Genomic DNA, 22,542 nt, shown 5'->3' with positions numbered 1-22,542 from the left:
GGGGAAAAAAAACAAAAATGTTTAACCCTCATGTTTTTCCATATGTATCAACAAGCTTTACATTATAAACATAAGGATATATTGCGTGGTATGTACAGTATGGCAAATAAGTGAAGGGGAAAGTGACTCGTAATAAGTCAAGTTTAGGACAATAATATGATTCCACCTCAAAGAGCCATCAGGGCTATAAAGAATCCCAAATTTATTTGTGGTGGTTGTGATATCAGAGCTCGGTCTATAAAGCACGGAAATCCCAATGCCAAAAGGTCTATTTCTGAGAGATAAAGCCCCTGTAGTTTATATACACAAATATTAGATCATACTAAACTTTTGATGTGACTTTAAAATTTATTTTTAAAGTTGTCTTGATTATAATGCGGATAGGAGGTCTGGGCTCTCCAAAGACTGCTGATGTAAGCTGGGATTAGATGTGTCTGTGTATGGCCGTTACTAGTGAAGGACAGTGTATCCTTCCTTTCTCGTCAAAAATGTTTTTTAAAAAGTTGTTTGGCAACCTTTCCTCTGTAGAATAGGAAAGTCAGCTATCAAATCTTACGACATTTATCTGCAGAGATCTGCTGACAGGTCTCTCCTATCAGAAAGACGTGCATGTGCAGGATTTTGAACGTGTTCTCTCCCCTGATTCATTAGACAGACTCGGAGGGGAATAGTGAGCCTTGGAGTGCCTCAAGGGAGCTCTCAGACCCTGTGGGAGTGAGAGGAAGAGCGCATCTACTTGAGATGATAGAAGGCTTTGTGAGACGTTTGTGGCTTAGCTTTGGACCGGCTTCAGGGTGATCCTGCTGGCAGGTCTTCAGAACCAGGAAAGAACAGCAAAGAGCTCATAAAAAGGAAATACTGAGTAAACAAATCAGGGTTTTCTTGGACAGGCGGCGGGGTGGCCGCGAGACTGGAAATGAGAAGTGTTGTTGAGGGTTTAAATACCACAAACGCCACCTCTTTAAAATATATACTCTGGTGGTTTTAGCATGGCGGCAGTTGTGCGACCATCACCACTGTCTAATTCCACAAGACTTCATCACTGCCCAGAGAAACTTCCTGCCCCTTCATGTGCTTCCTTTCTCAACCTTAGCAGACCACTGAGTGTTCCGTCTCTAAAGATTGGCTGTGAGTGGAAAGTAATTGGTTTTGACTGGCTTCTACTAAGCATCATATTAGCCATATTGTACTTTCTGTCATTATTTTTATTGCCAAATGATAATGCATTATACACATATATTACATTTTGTTTGTCCATTTATCAGTTGATAAATATTTGGATTGTTTCTCCTTTTTGACTCTGACAAATAATGTTTCTATGAACATCGTGTACACATTTGGGTGTGTATCCATGTTTTCATTTCGCGTAGGTATATACCAAAGCCCTAGTGTTGTAATGGGCCACTCGTGGGGCTGCTAACCAGAAGGTCAGCAGTTTGAAACCACCAGCTACTCCGAGAGAGAAAGAGGAGGCTTTCTACTCCCATAAGGAGTTAGGGTTCCAGTTGGATGTTCTACAGGGCTGCTGTGGGTGGGGACTGGCGCGCTGGCACTGAGGGGTTGGAGCTGGATTCCCAGGAAGGGACTTGCTGGGTCCATGTGATAAGTCCTATGTACAACTTTCTGAGAAACTCCCAAGTTGCCGTCCAAGGGTTGTGCTATTTTACCATCCTACCAACAGTGGATGAGGGTTTTAGTTTTTTTTCTTCCTTGCCAATACTCATTATTGTCCATCTCTTTTATTACGGCTGTTCTTGTGTATTAATTCCTGACAGTTTTCAGGAATTAATGTTGTCATCCAGATCAATGACTTTAAAACTTTCTGATAGTGACTGATTATACAAAGCAAAAAGTATGACATATATAACATATGTGCATATATTCAAACATATTAACTGGAAGAATGTTTTTCATTTTAAAAATTCTTCATAAGGCTGTAAAAAGTTTGTGGGAAAAGTGGAATGAAAAGATAATGAGATGTGGAATGTAGTCTTTTTTTTTTTACATGACTCAATTTATTAATGATCCATTGATGGCTGCAAATGACTATGGGTTGAATTGCTTCCTCGCCCTTACAAATATATATTATAAGTCCTAACCCCTGTCCCTGTTCCTGTGAAAAAGCCCTGCATTACTTAAGCGCTCAGGTGCTGACCCAAAGGTTGGTGTTTCAAACCCACCAGCAGCTTAAAAGAAAGATAGACTTAGCAATCTGATCTCATTGAGATAACAAGCTATGGAAGGCAGACCTCTCTAGGATTGCTATGAGTTGAATCAACTCACTCCTACACAGACAGCAACATACATGTGGTTTAATCCCCTTTTGGAATGTTAAGTCAGGGAGGCGGGGTGAACTTTACTTCAGTCTCTTTTGAGATATATAAAAATGCAGATAAAGTAGGCATACATAAGTAGAGTCTTCTAGGTATAGAAGCTGAAAAGGGACAAGGACCTTGTCCCATAGTGGTCAGAGAGAATCTTTCTCTAGAGCTTGCTCCCTGAATTCACACTTCTCTAAGCCACTGAAATTTCTCTACATTGTGAAAAGCTAAATCTAGTTCCCACCTCCTTTGCAGAATCTAATTACATCCTGCTTGGCTACCTCATTATTTTTCCCTATGGACTGTCATAGCATTCAGTATCCTTAATACTCCTCTGACATGTATGAGAAACAAACATCAATAAACCTGCCATCTAGTTGATTCTGGCTCATAGTTACCCTATATGAAATTCTCAGCTCTGTAAGTGTTTACAGGAGCAGAAAGCCTCATTTTTCTCCTTGTGGGTTTGAACCACTGACTTTGGGGTCAGTGGTCCTGTGCTTCCCCAGCAGTGCCACATACATCCTGTCCTATGTATTTCCTCTTATGTGTAAATATCTTATTTCTTCACATTCTATATCACGGTGTCTACAGGCAGGCACTTACTGTAGTTCCTGCTTCTCTTTCCTTCATGTTTACTTAGCTTGTAGTGCAGAAGATTATGCTGGTGACTTTGGGCTTGCTGCCACACACAAGACAAGGTCCTTGCCATAAAACAATTTACTTTACAGAAGATGAGGAAAGCATTTATTTCACTTGGTGAATTTACTTAGCATTTATTTAGCTCTATGAATCAGAGATTACAGAATCTTTCATACAATTACTCTTCTTAAACAAATTCACCCACTCAAGGCATAGGACAAGTACATGACTAAGAAGCTGTAGGATTTCATTCTTTGAACAAATAGTTTTTGAACATACAATTTTAGGAAACAGCAGAAAATAAGGCAATAACTGTAAAGTATAATAAGTTTCACAGTAATTATGAATCCACATTTAATTACTTGCCTTCTTGGAATTCTCAGTCTAGTGGAGATTCAGATAAAGTACGCGGGTATGGCCCTGTTCATGGGCTGTGAAAAGAGGAGATACATAGGGTACCTGGAGGCTGAAAGCACAAGCACCTAATTCACCTTGAGAAACTGGAAGCAAGTGGTGTTTAGGCTGAGAAGAGAAGGAAGGCTAGGAAGCAGCTCGGCAAATGCAATGGACAAAGTGTCTTTGAAGAGGGAAAACCACAGGGATAAGTGTCCCGGACTAGTTGACGTTTACAGTGACTGGATCTTGGAGTAGGCTCGTTTGAGAGTAAACAAGGCCCGAATCACACCTAGCACATATGGTCACACCCAATCTAATTTAGATTCATCACTGAGATAGAGTAGTTTAGGCTTTGGCTCAGGTCCCATTCTGGGTTTTGTTTCAGACGTTGTCAAATCATTCAAATCTCTTTCAGAATGTTTTGCTTCAGAATTGTTTAATCATCTCACAACGATGAGATACATTACTACTGTGTTGCACGTCTAGAATTTTCAAAAGATAAGCAAACAAGAAAGCAAAAAACACCTGCTGTTTATTAACCTCTAACACCAGATTTCCCAAGACAGCTCTTCAAAAGTATATTCAAGTAAAAAATAAGTGTCCCAGTGGAGGCCTCTTGTCCTATGCCTTGGTGTGTTTCCACTTTCCAAGATCACTAGTGTACTTACTGAGTGGGAGAGTAGCTTCAGAATGGTCTGAGGCACGGGAATGGCTTTTTACTTAATTTATTTTCTTTTGACTCTTTTTTTAAAAGCGAGGGCCATGAAGGTCCCAGAAAGGCGGTGAAATGATATTGAAACGTCAAATCTGGGTTTGCCAGCTTGGAATGTTTGTTTCCAGGTTGCATATGGTGAATTATGCTTTTCTCTTTTTCTTTGTAGAAAGAAATTCAAGCCATGAGTCAATGTCACCATCCTAATATTGTGTCTTACTATACATCTTTTGTGGTAAAAGATGAGCTCTGGCTAGTCATGAAGCTGCTAAGTGGAGGTAAGTAGAGAACAATAAGATGTTGACATCCATAGAAAGTTTCCTAATTTTCCTGTCCTGCCTTGGTTTTTATGGATGTTTTATATTTGAGGAAATACAGAGAAAACAGCATCTGCTAAAGATGCTTAGGGTCCCTGGATGACACAAACATTAATATGTTCGAACGCTAATAGACAATTGGGTGGTTTCAGTCTACCCAGAGATAACTTTGAAGGAAAGGTCTGGCAATTGACTTCCCCCAAAACCAGTCATTGCAAACCGTAGGGGCACATTTTGATTGGCATGGGGTTGCCACAAGTTGAAGTTAACTTGATGATAAATGGTTAAAGAAGCTGGTCTATGAGCTGATGCAGTTCCACACATTGCTTTAAGGTGTCATTAAATCTCTCTTCATCCAAATTGATTCTCTCCCCTTTCCTGCCGTCCATGACATAGACTTGTTGAAGGACTTGGTCCAGTTAACTTTTTTAGAATGTTTAGAATATTTATCTGCTTATTTCCTTTTTGTGATATTTGACTGGATTCTACTTTCTTCTGTTTCTTACAAATTGAAAAGCAGGTCTTGTTTAGATTCAAGTCAGAAGGTTTTGGATGGAGTACTTTGTAGGTGATGCTGTGCATGCCCTTCTTGCATCCCATCTGGAGGCATTTGGCATCTGGCTCTGGCTTTAAAGTGATGCTGATTTAATTAAGATTATCACTGTCACCACTCCATTGAGATTTTCTCTCTTTGCAACTAACAAGTAACCTGTGAGATGATATTTTACATTGTATCAGATTCCTAATCAGTCTTTTATCCCATTACTTTAGCAGCAATTAAAAATCCTTGTTTGAATCAATTATTTTATTAGGAGTTGTAAATGGTGATTTCTTTTTTCTTACCTCAACATTTATTTTACATTTGTAAACTGACATTCTGTGAAGATAAACTTTAACTTATCCACTGAACCACTTTGATTAATCTGTATTGTAGTTCCTATTGAAAAAGACAATATAAATATGTGATTTTTTTAACAATCAATTTTTAGATTAAAGAGTTGGTCTAATAGTGATTTCCAGTAGTTACAAATGAAAGGTCGCTGCCTCTCCTTCCCGCTTTTCTCATTGGATAGAACTTTCTTTTTAATATCATGAATTCATGGATTTTTATATATTCACTATCTTTCAGTCCACTATACCCTATTTTTTATGCTGAAGTTGTCCAAAATTTTGTCATTGGGATCCATTCTGGCACTCACGAGTCTTTTTTATATAAACCATCAATCATTGATTTCTTTGTTGCTTTTTTAGATTAAGATTTCTTAGGCTTTCTCTTAGATTTCTTATCCTAGACCAGAATCTGCCAATGCTCGGAGCATTTCTGCTGGTGTTCACTGTGCCGAGGCATTTAGAAAGCATTACTTGAGTGGCTGGGAGTGCTTGCTGTTACTACGTCTAGATTTTCCTTAGTTGGTGGAGCTTAGAAATAGAGTGTGTTTTAAAAAATCATGATTTGACATTATTTCCATCAAATTTAACACCTTGACTTTAAAACACACTTCTTTAGTATTATATCGGAATCTTTTCTTTTACATAAAAATCTTGATCCCTGATTATAACATACGGTAATTGTTTATTTGTACTTTAGTCCTTAAAATAAAATGTAATTATTGCTGGTTACAAACAGTGGGGCCTGGGCATGTATAGATTGAACATTTTGCTATTTTCCTGGGGCCCATATTATGTAATTGGTGAGCTAGTCATTTTGGCAAAGCCGGGGTTTGAAATATATGGCAAAATTGGCAGAAGTGGTGAGTGATGAGGCCACGGGTTTGGTCCGCACTGTGCTTCTTGGTGTGCTTTTGGATATTTACTTTGTGGGAGAATACGCCTTTCTCCAGGTTCGAAGGTAGGATTCCAGGAAAAAGACTTTTTTTAGCTTGAAATTTTGACACAGTAATTTATGGAACACCTTACTTCCCCAGAGAGATTGCAAATGAGAAATCATAGGCTTGTCAGTGAACTTCCAACTGTCCTTCTTAAAAGTTCTATGGGGGCATCAAAACATTCAAGGAAAAATGGAATTAAAAGAACAGATTTTTCTACAAACATTTGAACCCTTTTTGTACATCATTAGACAAAATTATTTCAACAACTTGACCCCGCTTTACTTGTCTTGTAAATGAAGATACCGTTCTGCATTTCAGGGTATTTCTGAGAACTGCAGGAGGTGAGGTATTTATATGTAAAGCATCCACGACTATGCTGACAAGTAGTAGATGTCCCAGGAGCTTTAGTCGTTAATAATAAATGATGGGTTATTTATTATTGAACACTTATGATTAGTAAATAAGCCCCTGCGGTGTGGTGCTTTTCGGTGTAGCCAGAATCACCTTTTTGTTCACTCCCATCAGTGACACACTGGAGAGGCTGGATTGCTTTGGTTCAGGCCTTGTTCATATGCTGGTTGGAAGCCTTGCTCACACCAACCACCTTTCAAGATGGTGGTCAGCATGGGTCTTTCAGTATGGACAGATATGGGAATATTAGGTAATACTGTATCTTTCATTTTTGATCACCTATAGCTTAATTTTCTTCATTTGTAATTGATAAAAATGTATAATCCAGAGTTTTTCATGTTTTGTAGAAAAAGTCTCTGATTAGTGGGAATAAAGGGTGTGCTTACCTTTCTTATCCTTACCTGTTTGGCAGCCCACCTTCTGCTACTTCTAAGCAGAATGGCTTTCTTTTCATTTTAATTTTTTAAGCAAGTATATGTTGTGATCATAGAAAAAGCAGACATATACCTGGGTGGGATAGCTTTTAAATGTGACGATTCTTCATCTCTCCTGGTCTTAACTAAGAACTAAGCACAATTAAAGAATTGAACCAGAACTGAGCACAGTTAAGTTTTTTTATGTCATAGGAAATTATATCAGAATTTATAGCTTGATTAAAATGTCTCTATCTATCAACTACATGTTGATTACCAGTGCATTGGAAAATCAAACTGTCGGTTCCTTGCTCTAATGAATCATATAGGGAAAAGTAATAAGTAAATAATGAAACTCATGAGATACTTATTTAAATTATTAAATTAATGGAATGGCTGGACAAGTACAACTCTAAAGTGCTATCAGTGAGTATCTGGATGTTGTGTAAGGAAGAAACAGGAGAGCCTTCACTCTTTGAGAGAGAATGGATGGGGTAGATTTTCAAAAGATTTACCTCAGTAGGGGATCTTCTTCTAAGACCTAATATCCTAGTGAAATGGGGATGGAGGCAGAATTACAGCGAAGAAAGAAGTAGTTATCCAGATAGCAGGAACACTGCAGAAAAGGGTCTGAAGGCAGGATTGAGGAGTATGATGTGTCTTGGGGACTGACAGGAGATCTGAACTGAAACAGAGATGGTAAGAGGAGAGGATGGGCCTTAGCAATAAGCAATTATATAAATAGCCAAAAGTTAACTGAAAGAGCCAAATAGCAAGTATATAAATAGCCAGAGTTAACTAAAATAGCCAAATAGCAAGTATATAAATAGCCAAAGTCAACTGAAATATTTTAGTTGTCTTGTTTGATGTTAGTTTTTTTCCCCCTCAGCCAAAATAATGAAAGCAGAAGCATATTTTTTATTTAGCAAGTTTAAGCTAATTAAATTTCAAAATGAAAAGCAGCTTAAACCCATTAGCCAGGCAGACATTAGGATTATATGATTATAAACTTAGTTTAACCATAATGTTGTTGATATTATGCTAATTTTACAATGATATAGCAGCAAATTCTTATATTTTACTAACTAAAACCCCTAATTTACTAGTACAAGAAGATTTATTATTCATCTTTAGGAATTGTGGACAATTTGGATCCACATCACTATTTCTGCTGTTTTTTTCCACCAAAGTACCGTGCAAACTTTAAAAAATATTAAAATAACAAAGAAAGCTTCTGAGAGAAAAAGAAGTAACTGTACGACTTAAAAGCAGGAAATACAAAAATGCAATTTAAATCCATTCTCTAACACAGTGAGTTACTTTGTTAAAGATAATTCAAAACAACACCATGAAAAACACACACAGCAATAAATTCATACATGTAAATAATGGATTAAATGCACTAGTCAATACACAGAGTAGCAGATTAGATAAGAAAACAGAATCCTTCTGTATGCTGCTTACATGAAATGCACCCTAGATACAAAGACAAAAATAGACTAAAAATCAAAGGGTAAAAAGTATATATACATATCACAAGTTAATGGCAATTAAATTTTAAAAAAGGAAGAGTGATGGTGTTAATCTTGGATTAAATAGACTTAAAATCCATCAAGCAGGCAAAGAAGGGTATTACATAACAAACGAATAATTGAACAAGAAGACATAACCAAGTGAAACACCCTTCAAATACATTTATCAGACTCTTACAAAGGTGAATGAAGACAGAAATGGGCACTACTACAATAGTGGTAGGGGACTTCAATGTATCACTCTCGAAGGAAGACAGAACAATGGGGAAAGAAATTCAGTAAAGACATCAATACAATCAGTCAACCTCTTAGACAGACAGATACAGAACACCTCACCCAACAGCAGCACAAGATACATTAGTTTACAATGTACATGGAACCTCCTCTACAACAGACCATATGTTAGGCCTCAAAGCAAGCCCTAATAAATTATAAAACATCAGTTTCTCAGATATGGAAACTGAACAGCATCCAGCTTAAAAACTGCTGGGTAACTGAAGAAATAAGGAATGGGATTTTTAAATTCCTTGAAACAAGAAGAGAAGATGTAAATATCAAAAATAAGAAAGGAAATGGATCACAACAAAACCAACTGAAATGAAAAAGGTAAACAGTGGCATGAAAGACTACAACAAATGTGAATAAAGTGACACAAAAATAACTAATATTCCTTATTAAATGCTCAATAAAATCTTACCCAGGAGGACTCAACAAAACATCCAAAAAGTAATGCATCATGATCAAGTAGGATTCATATAAAGCGTGCCAGGATGGTTCAACGTTTAAAAAGCAATCGGTGTAATCCACCATAGAAGTAAAACTAAAATAACTCCATGACCATATCCATTGATGCATTTGACAAAATCCGGTACACACGTGTGAATAGCATGCTAAAGGCCATGCACACAAAACCTAGCACAGTCAGTGGGGAGAAACAGCGCTCCCTGCCCCTTGCAAACCAGACGAGGATTCCGTTTGCACCTTTTCAAGGACAAAGGCTCTAACTGCAGAGGGAGCCCTCCACGTACAAGAAGTGTATTATTAAAAGGAGACTGAAATTGAAAAGAAACTTTTATGTCAGGGAAAGAGACGACTTCTATATAAGCCTTGTTGTCAGTCTAAATTGAGGATGTACAATATTTTAGTTTTCTCCTTGATCACTCATTGGCTGATAGGAAATCTCTGTAAGTCCTTTTAAGAGCTCGTGACACCAGTTCCTTCTTCCAGCCCTTCAGAGGCACAGAGCTAACTATTCGTGTGTGTGTGTGTGTGTGTGTGTGTGTGTGTGTTCTAAGGTCTTTGTGGAAGACCCTGTGTGGCACAAATCATTACGTGCTCAGCTATAGCAGAAAGGTTGAACCCACCCAGAAGCACCTGGGAAGACAGGTCTGGCGACAGGGTAGAAGTAACTGCCCCTATGAGTTTCGCAGCCTTTCACTCGACGGGGGTACAAAGGCCCATCTCGCTCCAGCAGTGGCTGGTGGTTTCTCACTGCGGACGGCCTTTATCAGCCCAACATGCAAAGGCCCCAGCTTGAAACTGTGGAAGCATATCTGTCTATAGTAAGGTTTCACTCATTGCCAAATTAAAAAGACCGTTTTTAATTCCCAGGAGAAAATTCTCCCTTCATACTCCTTATTTTAACTCTTTTTGAAAGTTTCCCACATGTAGCTTGGCCTGTATTTATACAAATAATTGCCTTTTTTAAAGCAGTAATTAGTGTCGCCTGGATTTCTCAGAATGAAAACTGGCTGTAACCTTTTTGTGGCCCCTGGCTGTAAACTTTTTGCTTTGAGGATTGGTGTGCGATCCATTAAACTTGGCCCACAATCTTGTGACGCGGGGAGAAAAACCCGGTGTAATGGGTGCCAGGAAGGAGAAGCTATTTGGAATCTGTACCCTCTCCGCTTCGTTGTCTCTAGTGAGTGAACAGATGGAACCGTGGAATGCAGTGACTGGCCTCCCGGAGAAAGGGAAGGATCTGGGAGTCCTACCCCATGCAGACTGTAACCCGCTTGCCTGCTTCCAGCCTTCCGTTTCCTCGCACATCCCTGCTTATGTGGTACTTGCTGACTGTAGTTCTGAATCTTCTAATTAGCTTACTTCCTATTCAAGGGGACGTTATTAAAAACTAATGAACTTTTTCCACAAATTTTGAGCCCCTCTCCCCCTCAGAAAGACTGCAGTTCAGATCGCTCTACTTAGGTCAATACTTTTTCTTTCTTTCCAAAAAGATTGTTAACTTCTCTCTTGTGTTATCTTCTTCCCTATGTTCCTTTCTTTTGCAGTTTCTAGAGGAAACCAAAATAAATGTGTGCTTAGTCTTCTGTGTTTGGCTGTGTGCTATGTTCTGTGTGTTTGTAAGTGTGTGAAGCAAAAGTACCCACCAGGGCAAGGTCTCACAAGAAGCCGGTAAATAGCTGCAGTGGTTCTCGCCTGGTCGGGAACTGCGGATTGAATCCCTTTAATGTAGTCAGAGTTATGTTGTGCCGCGGACTTCCTTTTTACTGTAGTAAAAACATATATAACAAAGCACTGGCCACTTCAACATGTTTTTACCTGTTCAATAAGTGGGATCATACAGTGTTTGTCCTCTTTGTTCCTCAGACTTGACCATCTCCTTGGCCCTCTCTTCAAGTTTGCTGATTGTTTCTTGTGTCTTGTGCCAGTTCAAATTTGCTGTTGAGCCTCTCTGGTGATTTTTGTCCCCCATTATTGTAGCTTTTAGCGGCAGCATTTCTGTTTAGTTCTGTTTTCTAATTTCTCTCTCTTGGGCCATGTCCAAGAGTTCCTTCAGTGCTCTGTTCATTCTTTCCTTGGGCTCCTTCAGGATACTGTTGTTGCATAGTCCTTGTCTCGCAAGTTCACTGTTTACACCCAGGAATAGTTTCCATCATTTTATTTGAATCTTTGCATGGCCCATTTTTCCCTGTTTCTTCACATATTTTGATGAACCTGGAACATTTGCCTATTTCACTGTGGCAGCTCTGGAAATCGGCTGCTTCTGCTTTCCTAGGCCTTGCTCTTATTCTTTTTTCCTTAATAATCAGTTTGTTGTTATAAATTAGGTGAGGGTTTACCTTTCAGATCATCAACTTCGCCTCATCCATTCAAACATGAATCAAACTCCTCCAGTAGTCCACCCTCCCACCCATCTGTGTTCCCCATTCCTCCCCATGGACCACCATCTTCCATTTCAGCCAAGTCAACACCTGCCAAGAGTCTACCCCATTGCCCGCACCACCCCCTTGTTTGCTCTCCCCCTTTTGAGAACCTCCAAAGTATGTTCTCTTTGGTAAGAGTCTTTATCTTTTAATCTGGTAATCATTGTTTCACCTCTCCATTACAAGAATGAGGGTTCTGGTTATGCCACTTCATCCCCCAACTCTACCCTGGAGCAACTGCTAGGACCACGATCAGGAAAGAGCTCGGGCTGTGCCGTTGCAGTGTCAGGCTGCATGGGCGCACCAGCTGTGACACTGCTGCACTTCTCATTGGGCAGTGTTGGCTGTCGTTGACTAGACTCTTCATCTGACAGATTCCCCTCAAGATTGTCCACCTCGAGTACCAGCTGTTGCCAATTCATGAGACACTCCTGCCTCGGAGTGTCCACTGTGCAGCTTAGCCCTGAGCTCACCATTGGACAGCGGCAGCTGTGGCCGACTCACTGTTGACTCTTCATCTGCAAGCACCACTTGTGGGTCCGGAGCACCAGATTTCCAGTCACAGACGATAAGATTGTCACAGACGATAAGATCCCCACTCAAGAGCACCAGCTCTTAGCAGCAGGACCAGCACCTCACCTGGAAGCATTAGCCATTGCTGAGTCACTGCCAGGGCCCATGCCAGGAAGTGCCAGTCATTGCTGGTGCCAAACCTGGGTTTCACTGCAGGGTAGTTTCCTCCTACAGAGCCTCTTTGCCTGAGGGGACTGACTAGTCGATTCAGCGGACACAAAATAGTAATGAGCCAGAGAGGGTGGTGGAGTGTGACCAGGTGGAACCCCACTACTTTCTCACCATTTGTATATATTCTGTCCGTTTTCTTGATTGAGTGTTCGCATTGATATTTTGATCATTTGACTGGTGTTGAGACTATCAATTCTCCCAATTTTGCTCTTTTCGTATGGATTAGTCATGCTTCACCCGCTGTTCCATGTGTCTTGGCGCCATTTCTAATGTCGGAGAGTTTTATTTTGCCTCAGCTTTATGGGTCATCGTCCTATATGCATTTCTCACGTATCTTGTAATGGTAACCATCAGTTTGGGTAGTCAGCATAATGTGATCTTAGTTATTGCACAGAGGCTTCACCTTATCTGTAGGAGAATTATTTCTTATCCTAAGAAGAAATGCAAATGACGAAGCCTTCCTTGCTATAGTGAGGAGGCCTTGAAGCTCTTGCTGCTAATAATGAAAGATTGCAGCCTTCAGTGGGGAGGACAACTCAATGGAAAGAAAACCCAAATCCTCCTAACTGGACCACTGGATTACTTCATGATAATGGAGAAAAGATGGAAGTTGCCAAGGATTTTGTCTTGCATGGATCCACAATTCATGTTCAGGAAAGCAGTGGTCAAGAAATCACATGCATTGCTCTTGGTGAATCTACACAAGACATAAAAAGCAAGGATGTTACTTTGAGAGCTAAGGTGTGCCTGACCCAGCCATGGTATATCTTCAACTGTGTCAACTGACTGTGAAAGTTGGACATTGACTCCGGAAGACAGAAGAATCCATGTATTTGAATTGTGCTGGAGAAGAATATTAGAAGTACCAAGGGCTGCTCAAAGATCAAAGAACGTCTTCGAAGAAGCACAGCCAGAATGCTGCTTAGAGGCAGGGCTGGTGAGACTCCGCCTCATGTGCTTCGGGCATGTTTTCAGGAGGGAATAGTCCCTGGAAAAGAATATCATGCTTGGTAAATGAAGGGCAACGAAAAAGAGGAAGGCCCTCGACAAGATGGGTTGACAGAGCGGCTTCAACAATGGGCTCAAGCCTAAGAGCAGTGCGGTGCTGGCCCAGGACTGGACCGTGTCCTGTTGTACGCAGGCTTGCTCTGAGTCGGAACCGACTCGATGGCACCGAACAGCAGAAGAAAAGAGATCAAGAGATGTAAAATGTTTATAATATCTGGACTGCACATTTTTTTTTCTTTCCAGATTTTTGTGCCTTATTTTATCTCTGTAACTTAATACCCTTAAAAACAATTTTAGCCTATAAATTAGTGTATATAAAATATAATCTATACTTTCCAAGTAGTTATTCCTGAATTAGATCTTCATTTTAATCAATTTTTTTCCTCCATGTAATATTGTATCATCTGGTGTTGGAAGCCTACATTACTTTACAGTGGACATAGTTTACCTAGGGATTCTTCCAAGATGCTTAAAAATCATCTACCGTGTCTTCCAAATTTTCATTAGCATCTGAAGGAGATGCTGATGTTACACTATTTGGGGAGTGTTAACAGACTGCTTTCTGATTTAGATCGACATTATTAATTTTAAGCTTCTGCCCTTCCCAAATGCCTTTTCCCCTTTCCTGCACAGTTTATGAAGTATTTTGCATGTGTTTCGAATCTAAAATGACTGAATCATATTAATGGGCTAAGCATTAATGGAAAACTTTCTTCTGCCTTCAGGATCTGTTCTGGATATTATTAAGTACATTGTGGCAAAGGGAGAACACAAAAGTGGAGTCCTAGATGAGCCAACCATTGCTACCGTACTCAGAGAAGTGCTGGAAGGGCTGGAATACTTGCATAAAAACGGACAGATCCACAGGTATGTGAGCCCCAGATTCTTTGGGAGATAAAGTGCCGCAGTAATGTGCGATTCCGTGTCATTGAGTCCGTTCCCCAGGCTTTTTCACAATTCATTATATTTTCTGAGGGTTAGTTAGCATGGTTCTTTGTGTCACCAGTTTCATTGCATTATAGTAAAGGTTATTGCTCCACTAATAAACATTTAAAAAGTAACAAGTGTATGCTGTAGTTAAATTAGAAAATATAAAATAGGAAACAGTAACTGATAATGTTCTGGAATACTGCTTTCCAATTTCCTTTATGTGCTTAAAAAAGATTTAAAATAATACTTTATATGTAATTTTATCTCTATAGCTCTTTTTTTTTGGCAATACATGGTGAGCATTACCCCAAATGATTAAATTATTCTAATACAATATTTTTAAAGCCATGAAACATTTCTTCCTTCAGGTTTTAGTGACTGCCTACATCTCTTCACTCTGAGTCCAGATGACAAGAATTCAGATGGAGCTGGATTCTGTGTTGTCCAAATGATGATTCCTTGGATTGTGTTCACCTGAGAATGCCTCTATTTTCCCTTCATTTATGAAGGGCATTTTCTGCCAGCTGCCTATAGAATTTGTGATTGATAGTTCTTTTCTCTCAGCTCTGGAAAGATGCTCTACTTACTTCTGGCCTCTAGGATTTCAGATGGGAAATCTGCTATTTGAGTTGAATGGAATTGAATTCCTTATATATGTTGGGTATCGCTAGTTGCTTTCAAGAATTTTTTGTTCTTTGGTCTTCAGAAGGTTAATTATAAATTGTCATGAATTGGATTTATTTGGCTTTCTCTCATTTGAGACTTGGTCTCTATAAGTCAGCATCCACATGATTGCATTGAGTTTATGGAAGCTTCATGTGTCTGTAGGTTTTTGTCTTTCACCAAATTTGGGAAGTTTTCAAGACGTTTGTTTGTTTGTTTGTTTGTTTGTTTGTTTGTTTGTTTGTTTGTTTTAAACTCCATACTCCTTTTTTATTTGGGGGCCTCTGATGATGCTAACTTTAGGTCTTTTGGGCCCAGGTCTGGAACTCTGGCACAATAACAAAAGGACTCAAAAGAAACAGTGTCTTGAAAACTCCCAAGTCTTGCTTTCTCTGTGCTGTTCACATAAAGTAAATTTTACTGCTGTCGAACCCATCCTATAATTTCTTTCTAGTTTTCTCATTTAAGTTTGTAGTTTCTCAATTCAGTAATTTCATTTGTTAAATGGCATTTTTTGCCGAGATTCTCTTTCATTACTTAAGCGGTTTTGAGAATTTATAATTGCATAAATTGAAACATTTTTAGAATGACTGCTTTAACATTCTCGTCAGATAATTCCACTGTCAGATATATGCATTGTTGGCATCGGTTAGCTATCTTTTCTTATGTTTTTTGGTTCTTGGCATAGTGAGTGATTTTTTTTTTTCATTATGTTCTGGACATTTTGGATTTTATTTTAGGAGACTTGTTTGCTTGTCTTTGGGGTGTCTTAACACTGTTTTGGTGGCTAGATGTCCCAAATGAAGGTGTTGGCAGGGCAGGACCTTAACCTTCTCCAAAGGTTCTATGAAGGTTCGTTTGTAGATAGGAGACTCTTAGTGCTCCTCTTTAAAATCGGTGACTCAGCGGGCAGTTCTCTTGTGTGGGTCTAGTAGGGAGGTTCTGCTCTGCTTTTGTGGGCTAGGGTCCAATAATAATGTGATGGTTGGAGCCCTGGTGGCAGTGTTGATCCTTCTTCTTTGTTCATCTGTCCCTCCTGGGCTCCCACTCAACACTTCCTAAGGCCACATCTCAGTGTGAAGTGACACCTCTGAGTCAGTGTGGAAGGTGAGGGATGCTGGGGTGGTGAATGCTTTTCCAGACCTACCTCTGTGGGCCTTCTGGTACCGCAGGGGCTTCTACTTCATCCCTGTCATATGATCTGTGGGGTGGAAGGAACGGGGCTTGGTTGCCTTTTGCCAGGAGTGGGCGTCGTGCGTTGGCAGACACACTGCTGCGCTACACTGGCAGTGCGAGTGGGATAGAGTTCCCCATTTACTTCTCATTGGTGCTGCTGTTCAGGCCGAGCGGGCCTGTCTGCAACTGCAGGTCGGGAGTTGGAGGTGAGCTCCTGTGCTGGGTCTCTGCTATGCTGCTGGTTGCCTGCCCCTTTGATCAGAGAGAGCAGGCTTGGGGGGGGTTGGTTTTTGTCTATGCCTGTGTTCTTGGTTGACACCGTTTCTTTGCCTTGGCTTTCTCATCTGCAAAATGGGACTGATAACAGTATCTATCTCATAAAGTAATCTTGAAGATTAAATGAGGTGATGTAGAAAGTGCCACAAGTATCAGTGAATTCTAGTTGCTGTTAATTACCAGAGGTCACCACTTTTTCTGTAAAATAGCAGCTAGTAACTATCTGTTTTAGGTTTTTAGGGCCACATGTTCTCTGTGGCCATGACTTTGTCTTCGTTGCAGAAAGTAGTCATAGACAATTAGTAAATGAGGGGCAAAACTGTGCTTTGTCCAGAAACAAGCAGCAAAATGTTTCCGCGTGGAAGCCGGAGCTTGTCGACTCCTGATGCACAGGGCTGTGGAAGATTGGTTTTCTTCCTTAATGCTAAGTTTGGACATAAGTGGCATCAGTTCAGTGTGGCAACTAGTAGAGTCAAGGTCTCAGGCTTCTTTTATTTTCCTGCTCTACGACTTTTAAGTTCTTCTGTTTCTGTGGTCGAGCGTGGCTTACAACCACATCCATATTTCAGTGAAGCTGGGAAAGGGGAAATATTATGCCACTTCCGATTAGTGGTTTTCTGGAGGACATTTGGCAATATAGAGAGACATTTTTGGTTCTCACCACAGAAGACTGGGCTTGCGTCCTGCTAAACAACATATAGGCCAGCTCTCAACACCAAAAAAGTATCCAACCCAAAATGTCAATAGGGCCAAGATTGAGAAAACCTGTGTTGAGAGAAAAACTTGGAAATTTTTGTTCACAGTTGTTAAAACATAAACCACAATGGTCATGTGTCCTGCTTAGAAGGCTATGAAATCTTGCTTTTTTTCCTCATGGTCATGTACTCAATTAAAATGCCAAATTTGTATATATGTGAATACTTCAGTTATAGAAGACTCACTGCCGTTGAGTCCTTCCTGACTCAGGGACCGTTTAGGGCAGGGTAGGAGTGTAACTCCTGAGAGGAGTAGAAAGCCTCCTCTTTCTCCCTCCGGTGGAGAGACTAGTGGTTCCAAACCAGCTCATAACCCACCGCGCCACCAGGGGCTGGCTTACTGGAGACACAAGCAGACTCCAGCGCAGGCTTGCTCCCCTCAGAAGACTGCCTCATGGGCATGGAATCAGATGAGGGCGCTAATGAGTCACGGTAGTTACCATGATCAAGGTGTGTGTCTATGGGTATGACCATCCAGAAAGTTGGAATCTTCTGTTTCCCAGGGTATTTTTTCCTCTTGCCAGTGCTAAAAATATACTCTTTGATCATATTCCCTTGTGTTTAATAAATAACACATTAGTTTAACTGGGTACAAAAACAGTGGATTAGATGCAGTTTGAGATGAAGAAATTTTAATATCGTCATAGTATATCTTCAGAGTACCTGGTTTATATATTGTTGCTTAGAGTCAAATGCATTCCTTTATCCTCGTAGGAGAGTTCATTTTCCTTTGCAGAATTTGGAAACTTTAAACACACACACACACCTCAAAAAAGATTTTTTTTTTTCCCTAGCAGAGTAGAATGATTGTCTAGGTGACTTATTTTACCTGTATTTTATACTGAGTTTTGTTTCAAATACTGTTAGTGTAAGAGTAACCTAATCACAATTTTGTTTCTTTGTTTGTTGAAGAGAGTGAGAGGGTAATCCCTTGCTTTTGGGGTCAGTATTCTCAGTACTCATTGAAACCTCAGCGTTGTAATTTAGTAGTTGTCTGATCTTTAATCAGTTTTTCAGGGCTTTTGTTTGCTTACCCGCTTGCAGAAGGATTAGGATTAACTGGGTGATTTTAAAAGACAACATTTTACAGTGAGTCAGTCTACTCTTCATGTATCCATACAAAATTATCATCTTAAACAATTAGCCTGCTCATGATCCCAATTCTACCTCACAAATCTGGCTAGACCAGCGGATGTTCACTGGTACAGATAGGAACTGGAAACACAGGGAATCCAGGACAGATGAATCCAGGACAGGTGAGAGTGATGATATAGGGAGGAGGGAGGGAAGGTGGGGTAGAAAGGGCAATCACAGGGATCTATATATAACCCCCTCCCTGGGGTACAGACAACAGAAAAAATGGGTGAAGGGAGACACATCGGACTATGTAAGACATGACAAAATAATAATAATTTATAAATTATTAAGGGTTTATGAGAGAAGGGAAAAATGAGCTGATACCAAGGGCTCAAGTAGAAAGAAAATGTTTTGAGAATGATGAGGACAATAAATGTACAAATGTGCTTGACACATTGGATGGATGTATGGATTGTGATAAGAGTTGTATGAGCCCCCAATAAAATTATTTTTAAAAGAAAAAAAATTAATCCTGCTATATTTGGTCACATATTTAACTCAACCCTAATATGACTGCTCTCTTCGGTAGTGCATGTGGTGTTAGCTGGTATTGATGACTTCGTGAGCCTCAGCCCACAGGCCAGATGTTCCCCACCCTGGTCCAGACTGTGACTTGCTGGTTGGCAAGTAGCCTCCGTGTCAGACCCGCAGTTTGATCACACCTCTCCCTGCAAGGATGACTGACACCAAAACAAAACCCAAACCCACTGCCGTCAGAGACTCCAAGTCAGTCATCCTGGAGCAGAGCTCTCTGTGGCGCAGACGGCCTCAGCTTCTCTGCAGGAGCACTTGGTGGGTTCTACATCTCACCGTGTAACCCACACCGCCCTGATTGAGCTGACAGAACTTACGTAAAAGCTCATGGGACCACGGGTCAGATTCACAATCCTCAATTCCTCTGGTGATTAAGGAAAAACTGCTTTTTTTTTAATCCCTCCTACCACCCCAAATCAAAAAAGAGGCCTGGCTGAACTTTAATGGTACTAGAGACAACATGGGTTGAACTTGGGCGTTCTCCTTGCCCTTCATATCAACTAACCAATAAGTCAGCTTCCTTTGAGATGGGAACTGAATTAACAGGATGCATCGGAAGCTGTCAGGTGTACGTCATCACCCCCACCCCCAGCAATCTTCCCCTTTTCTCCCATTGTCAACGTTGTGCCTGCCTGTGTTGTTACATTTACTACAAATAATCGCTATTGGTGTATTGTTGATTAAAGCCCATGGTTTACATCAGAGTACACACTGTGTTTTATAAGCCTATGGGCTTTTGCGGGAGAAAGAAGAGGCTTTCTACTCCTGTAAAGAATTCAAGTCTCAGAAGGCCACAGGGGCAGTTCTGGCCTGCCCTGTCCTGTCCTCTAGGGTTGACTTGATGGGCAGTGAGTTGCTTTTTATGGGTTTTAGTAAATATCTATGTTTCATGTGTCCACCATTACAGAGGCATGCAGAATCATGCCGCTGCCCTGAAAGTGCTCGATGCTTCTGCTGTCCGTCTGCCTCTCTGGCAGCCAGTGTGTTTGTTGTCTTGGTGTTCTCTTTTTCACGCCTTGGGATGCTAATGGCTGCTGCAAGGGCTACACAAACTCAGAAGGGAAAAATCATGATTACAGGGCTTATTAAGGGAGTTAACAAGTGAGAATGCTCAGGGTAGTTATCTATCAGGACATGTTACAAAGTTCTGTCAATTTTGCTAATATGTGACCAGAGTGGCATGCCACTCCACTGAAAACCTCAACCTGGAGGCATTCAGCTAAACTCCGTGGGTCAGCAAGCCCAGCTCCCTGAATGAAGCACCCAGAGGCACCCCACTCCAGCCTCCAGCAAGCCTCATCCCGAAGGCACTCAGCTGCCTGCTCCGAAAGCCCGCCTCCTGCAGAAAGGCGCTCAGCTTTGCCTGCTCTGCTCTGGCGCCAGGTAGTGCTGCTGCCGCTGCTGCTCTGAGGCGCAGCGGTCCTCTGGGTCCGGAAGGCTCACTGGGCAGGGACCTCAGGTCAAGAGGACACACTCCACTCCCGGCTCTTGCTGCTAATAAGACCTGTCCTCCTGCTTCTCAGAGGACTCATGTTATGCATAGCAGAATGGTATCCCAGGGAGCCTCTGTTCGCAGTTACTGACAAGCGAATCCTGTCAGTATCTTCCCTCATCTTCTTACCAGACCCATGCAGGGAAAGGTGGCTTGATGGGATGGGAGTTAGAGACTTTGGTCACATTAACTAATTCACTGCACACACACGCGTGCATACACACACACACACACACACACGCCAGTGGTCTTTCCACTGTAGATATTTTCTGCCTTTTCCAGAATATATAGTTATAATCATACAGTATATGGCTCTTTCCAACTGACTTCTTTCGTTTAGCAATCTGCATTTAAGTTATAACCTCAGAGCTCAGTAGCTCATTTCTCTGTATTGATGAGCAGTACTCTGTGGCCATGGTATAAATGTATCTCAGTTTGCTTATCCACCCATGGCTCTTCCAGTGAGTGCCTATTAGGCATAAAGCTGCTAGAAACATTTACGTGCAGGTCTTTACCTAGCTGTACATCTTCATCTTACTGTGTTAAATGCCCAGGTGGCTGTATGATCAGCCTGGATTTAGCTGTGCAATAAGCTGTCAGACCGTCTTTCAAAGTGGCTGTACCATTTCCATTTCTGCCAACAGTGGATGAGAACCACTCCTCACCAGAATTTGGTGTTCAGCCACAGTTCTAAGAAGTACGGGTGGGGTGGTAGGTGTGTGTTGGGCTGTTAACCCCAAGGTTAGCGATTGGAAGCCACCAGCCTCTACGTGGGAAGAAGATAAACTTTCTGCTCTCATAAAGAGTTATAGACTCAAGAAATCCTCAGGGATACCATGGTTAGAATAAAGCTGTGCCAGCTTATTCATGATACATTCATCTTCCATTGGCTTTCTGAAGGAGCCTCGTTACTGACTCCCAAGCCTAAGTTAACCCAGTGCCATGTCTTCATGGAATCCTTAAAACTAAGCTCGCTCCCCCCGCCCCCTCACCCCAGCATTTAGGGTAGCACCCTATTAATCTCCCACAGTTCACTGCTTATGTCTTGTGTCTAAACTTTGAGGGGCTTCCTTTCTTTGTTTCATAGTAGCTATGTGAACCCCTCCCCCCTCAATTTATGCAGCATTTCTCTGTTTGAAGCAGGGTGGGATCTTAGAACCAGGACCTGAGTAATAGTGATAAATGTCTCTGTTAGCTAATAGGGATACTCTGACTCCCACTTTAAAATCAGAGGCTCTCAGCCTTGGCTGTGCATTGAAATTATCCAGGAAGCTTTGAAAAAGTATTGATGCCCGGGTCCATCTCCAGAGATTCATTTAATTGGTCTGGGCTGAGGCCTGGGTGTTGGAGCTTTTAAAAGCTCCCCAGGGTGATTCCAACATGCAGCCTACACTGAGAACTAGTACTTACACCTTAGCAGTAATCTACTTTGAGATGCACTTGAGGCTGTTAATAGGCTGAGGAGAATGTTGTTTTATTGGAAGTTGGAGGATGTTTTTCATTGGACTTTTTCTGGGTCTGTGTCTTTAAATTCCAATTGCTCCTTCAGGTACATCTGTGCATTAGTCTGGTAGGTCAGGTCAAATAATTTCCTTCCATCTCTGTGGTTTTCCCTTGGACTTCAGAGGCTTTGATTAGGATTAGCAGCTCTCTAAAGTAGACTGCTGTTCTTCTTTCTAATTATCCACCTGTTCATGTCTTACTCTGATTACAAAGAGGTTAGCTTGGACAGAAATTTTCGGGGTTTTAAGTCCATTTTCAGATGTCTACGTGTATTTTCCAGCCTTAGTTTTGATTCATTACTTCTCCAGTTCTTTCTTAAGTTTTCCAGAAGCTGTGCTTATTAATGAGTAATAAAGATGTCCTGGGTGGAAACCTGTGCTATGTACTTATGGGAAAGGCAAACACAGAGGTGATATTCCTTGAAACGGAATGTGTGACGTGTGAGGTGTGGCAGTAAACTGTAGAAAACAAGTCCAGGGCTAGGAGTTAACCTTGGTGGCTACCGAGCTGTTTGGTGCTCTTTGTGGCAGGGTAGAAAAGGTTGGGTTTTTGTTTTGGGGCTTTTTTTTTAGCTGAGGACTATTTTG

At 41.0% G+C, this 22,542-nt stretch overlaps 1 protein-coding gene across 1 annotated transcript in view; it reads left to right on the top strand.

Moving 5' to 3' along the window:
• Positions 1 to 22,542, top strand: part of OXSR1 (oxidative stress responsive kinase 1) — a 75,663-nt gene that overhangs the window by 12,354 nt on the left and 40,767 nt on the right. The window contains exons 3-4 of the mRNA XM_075556041.1: positions 4,241 to 4,349; positions 14,215 to 14,356. Coding sequence (XP_075412156.1) covers positions 4,241 to 4,349; positions 14,215 to 14,356 — 251 coding nt within the window. The remainder of the gene's footprint in view (positions 1 to 4,240; positions 4,350 to 14,214; positions 14,357 to 22,542) is intronic.

Source organism: Tenrec ecaudatus, chromosome 8 (assembly GCF_050624435.1).
Source record: "Tenrec ecaudatus isolate mTenEca1 chromosome 8, mTenEca1.hap1, whole genome shotgun sequence".
NCBI classification, from domain to species: Eukaryota; Metazoa; Chordata; class Mammalia; order Afrosoricida; family Tenrecidae; genus Tenrec; species Tenrec ecaudatus.
The sequence above is the reverse complement of the archived record's forward strand: the minus strand, read 5'-3'. Positions and strand labels throughout refer to the sequence as shown.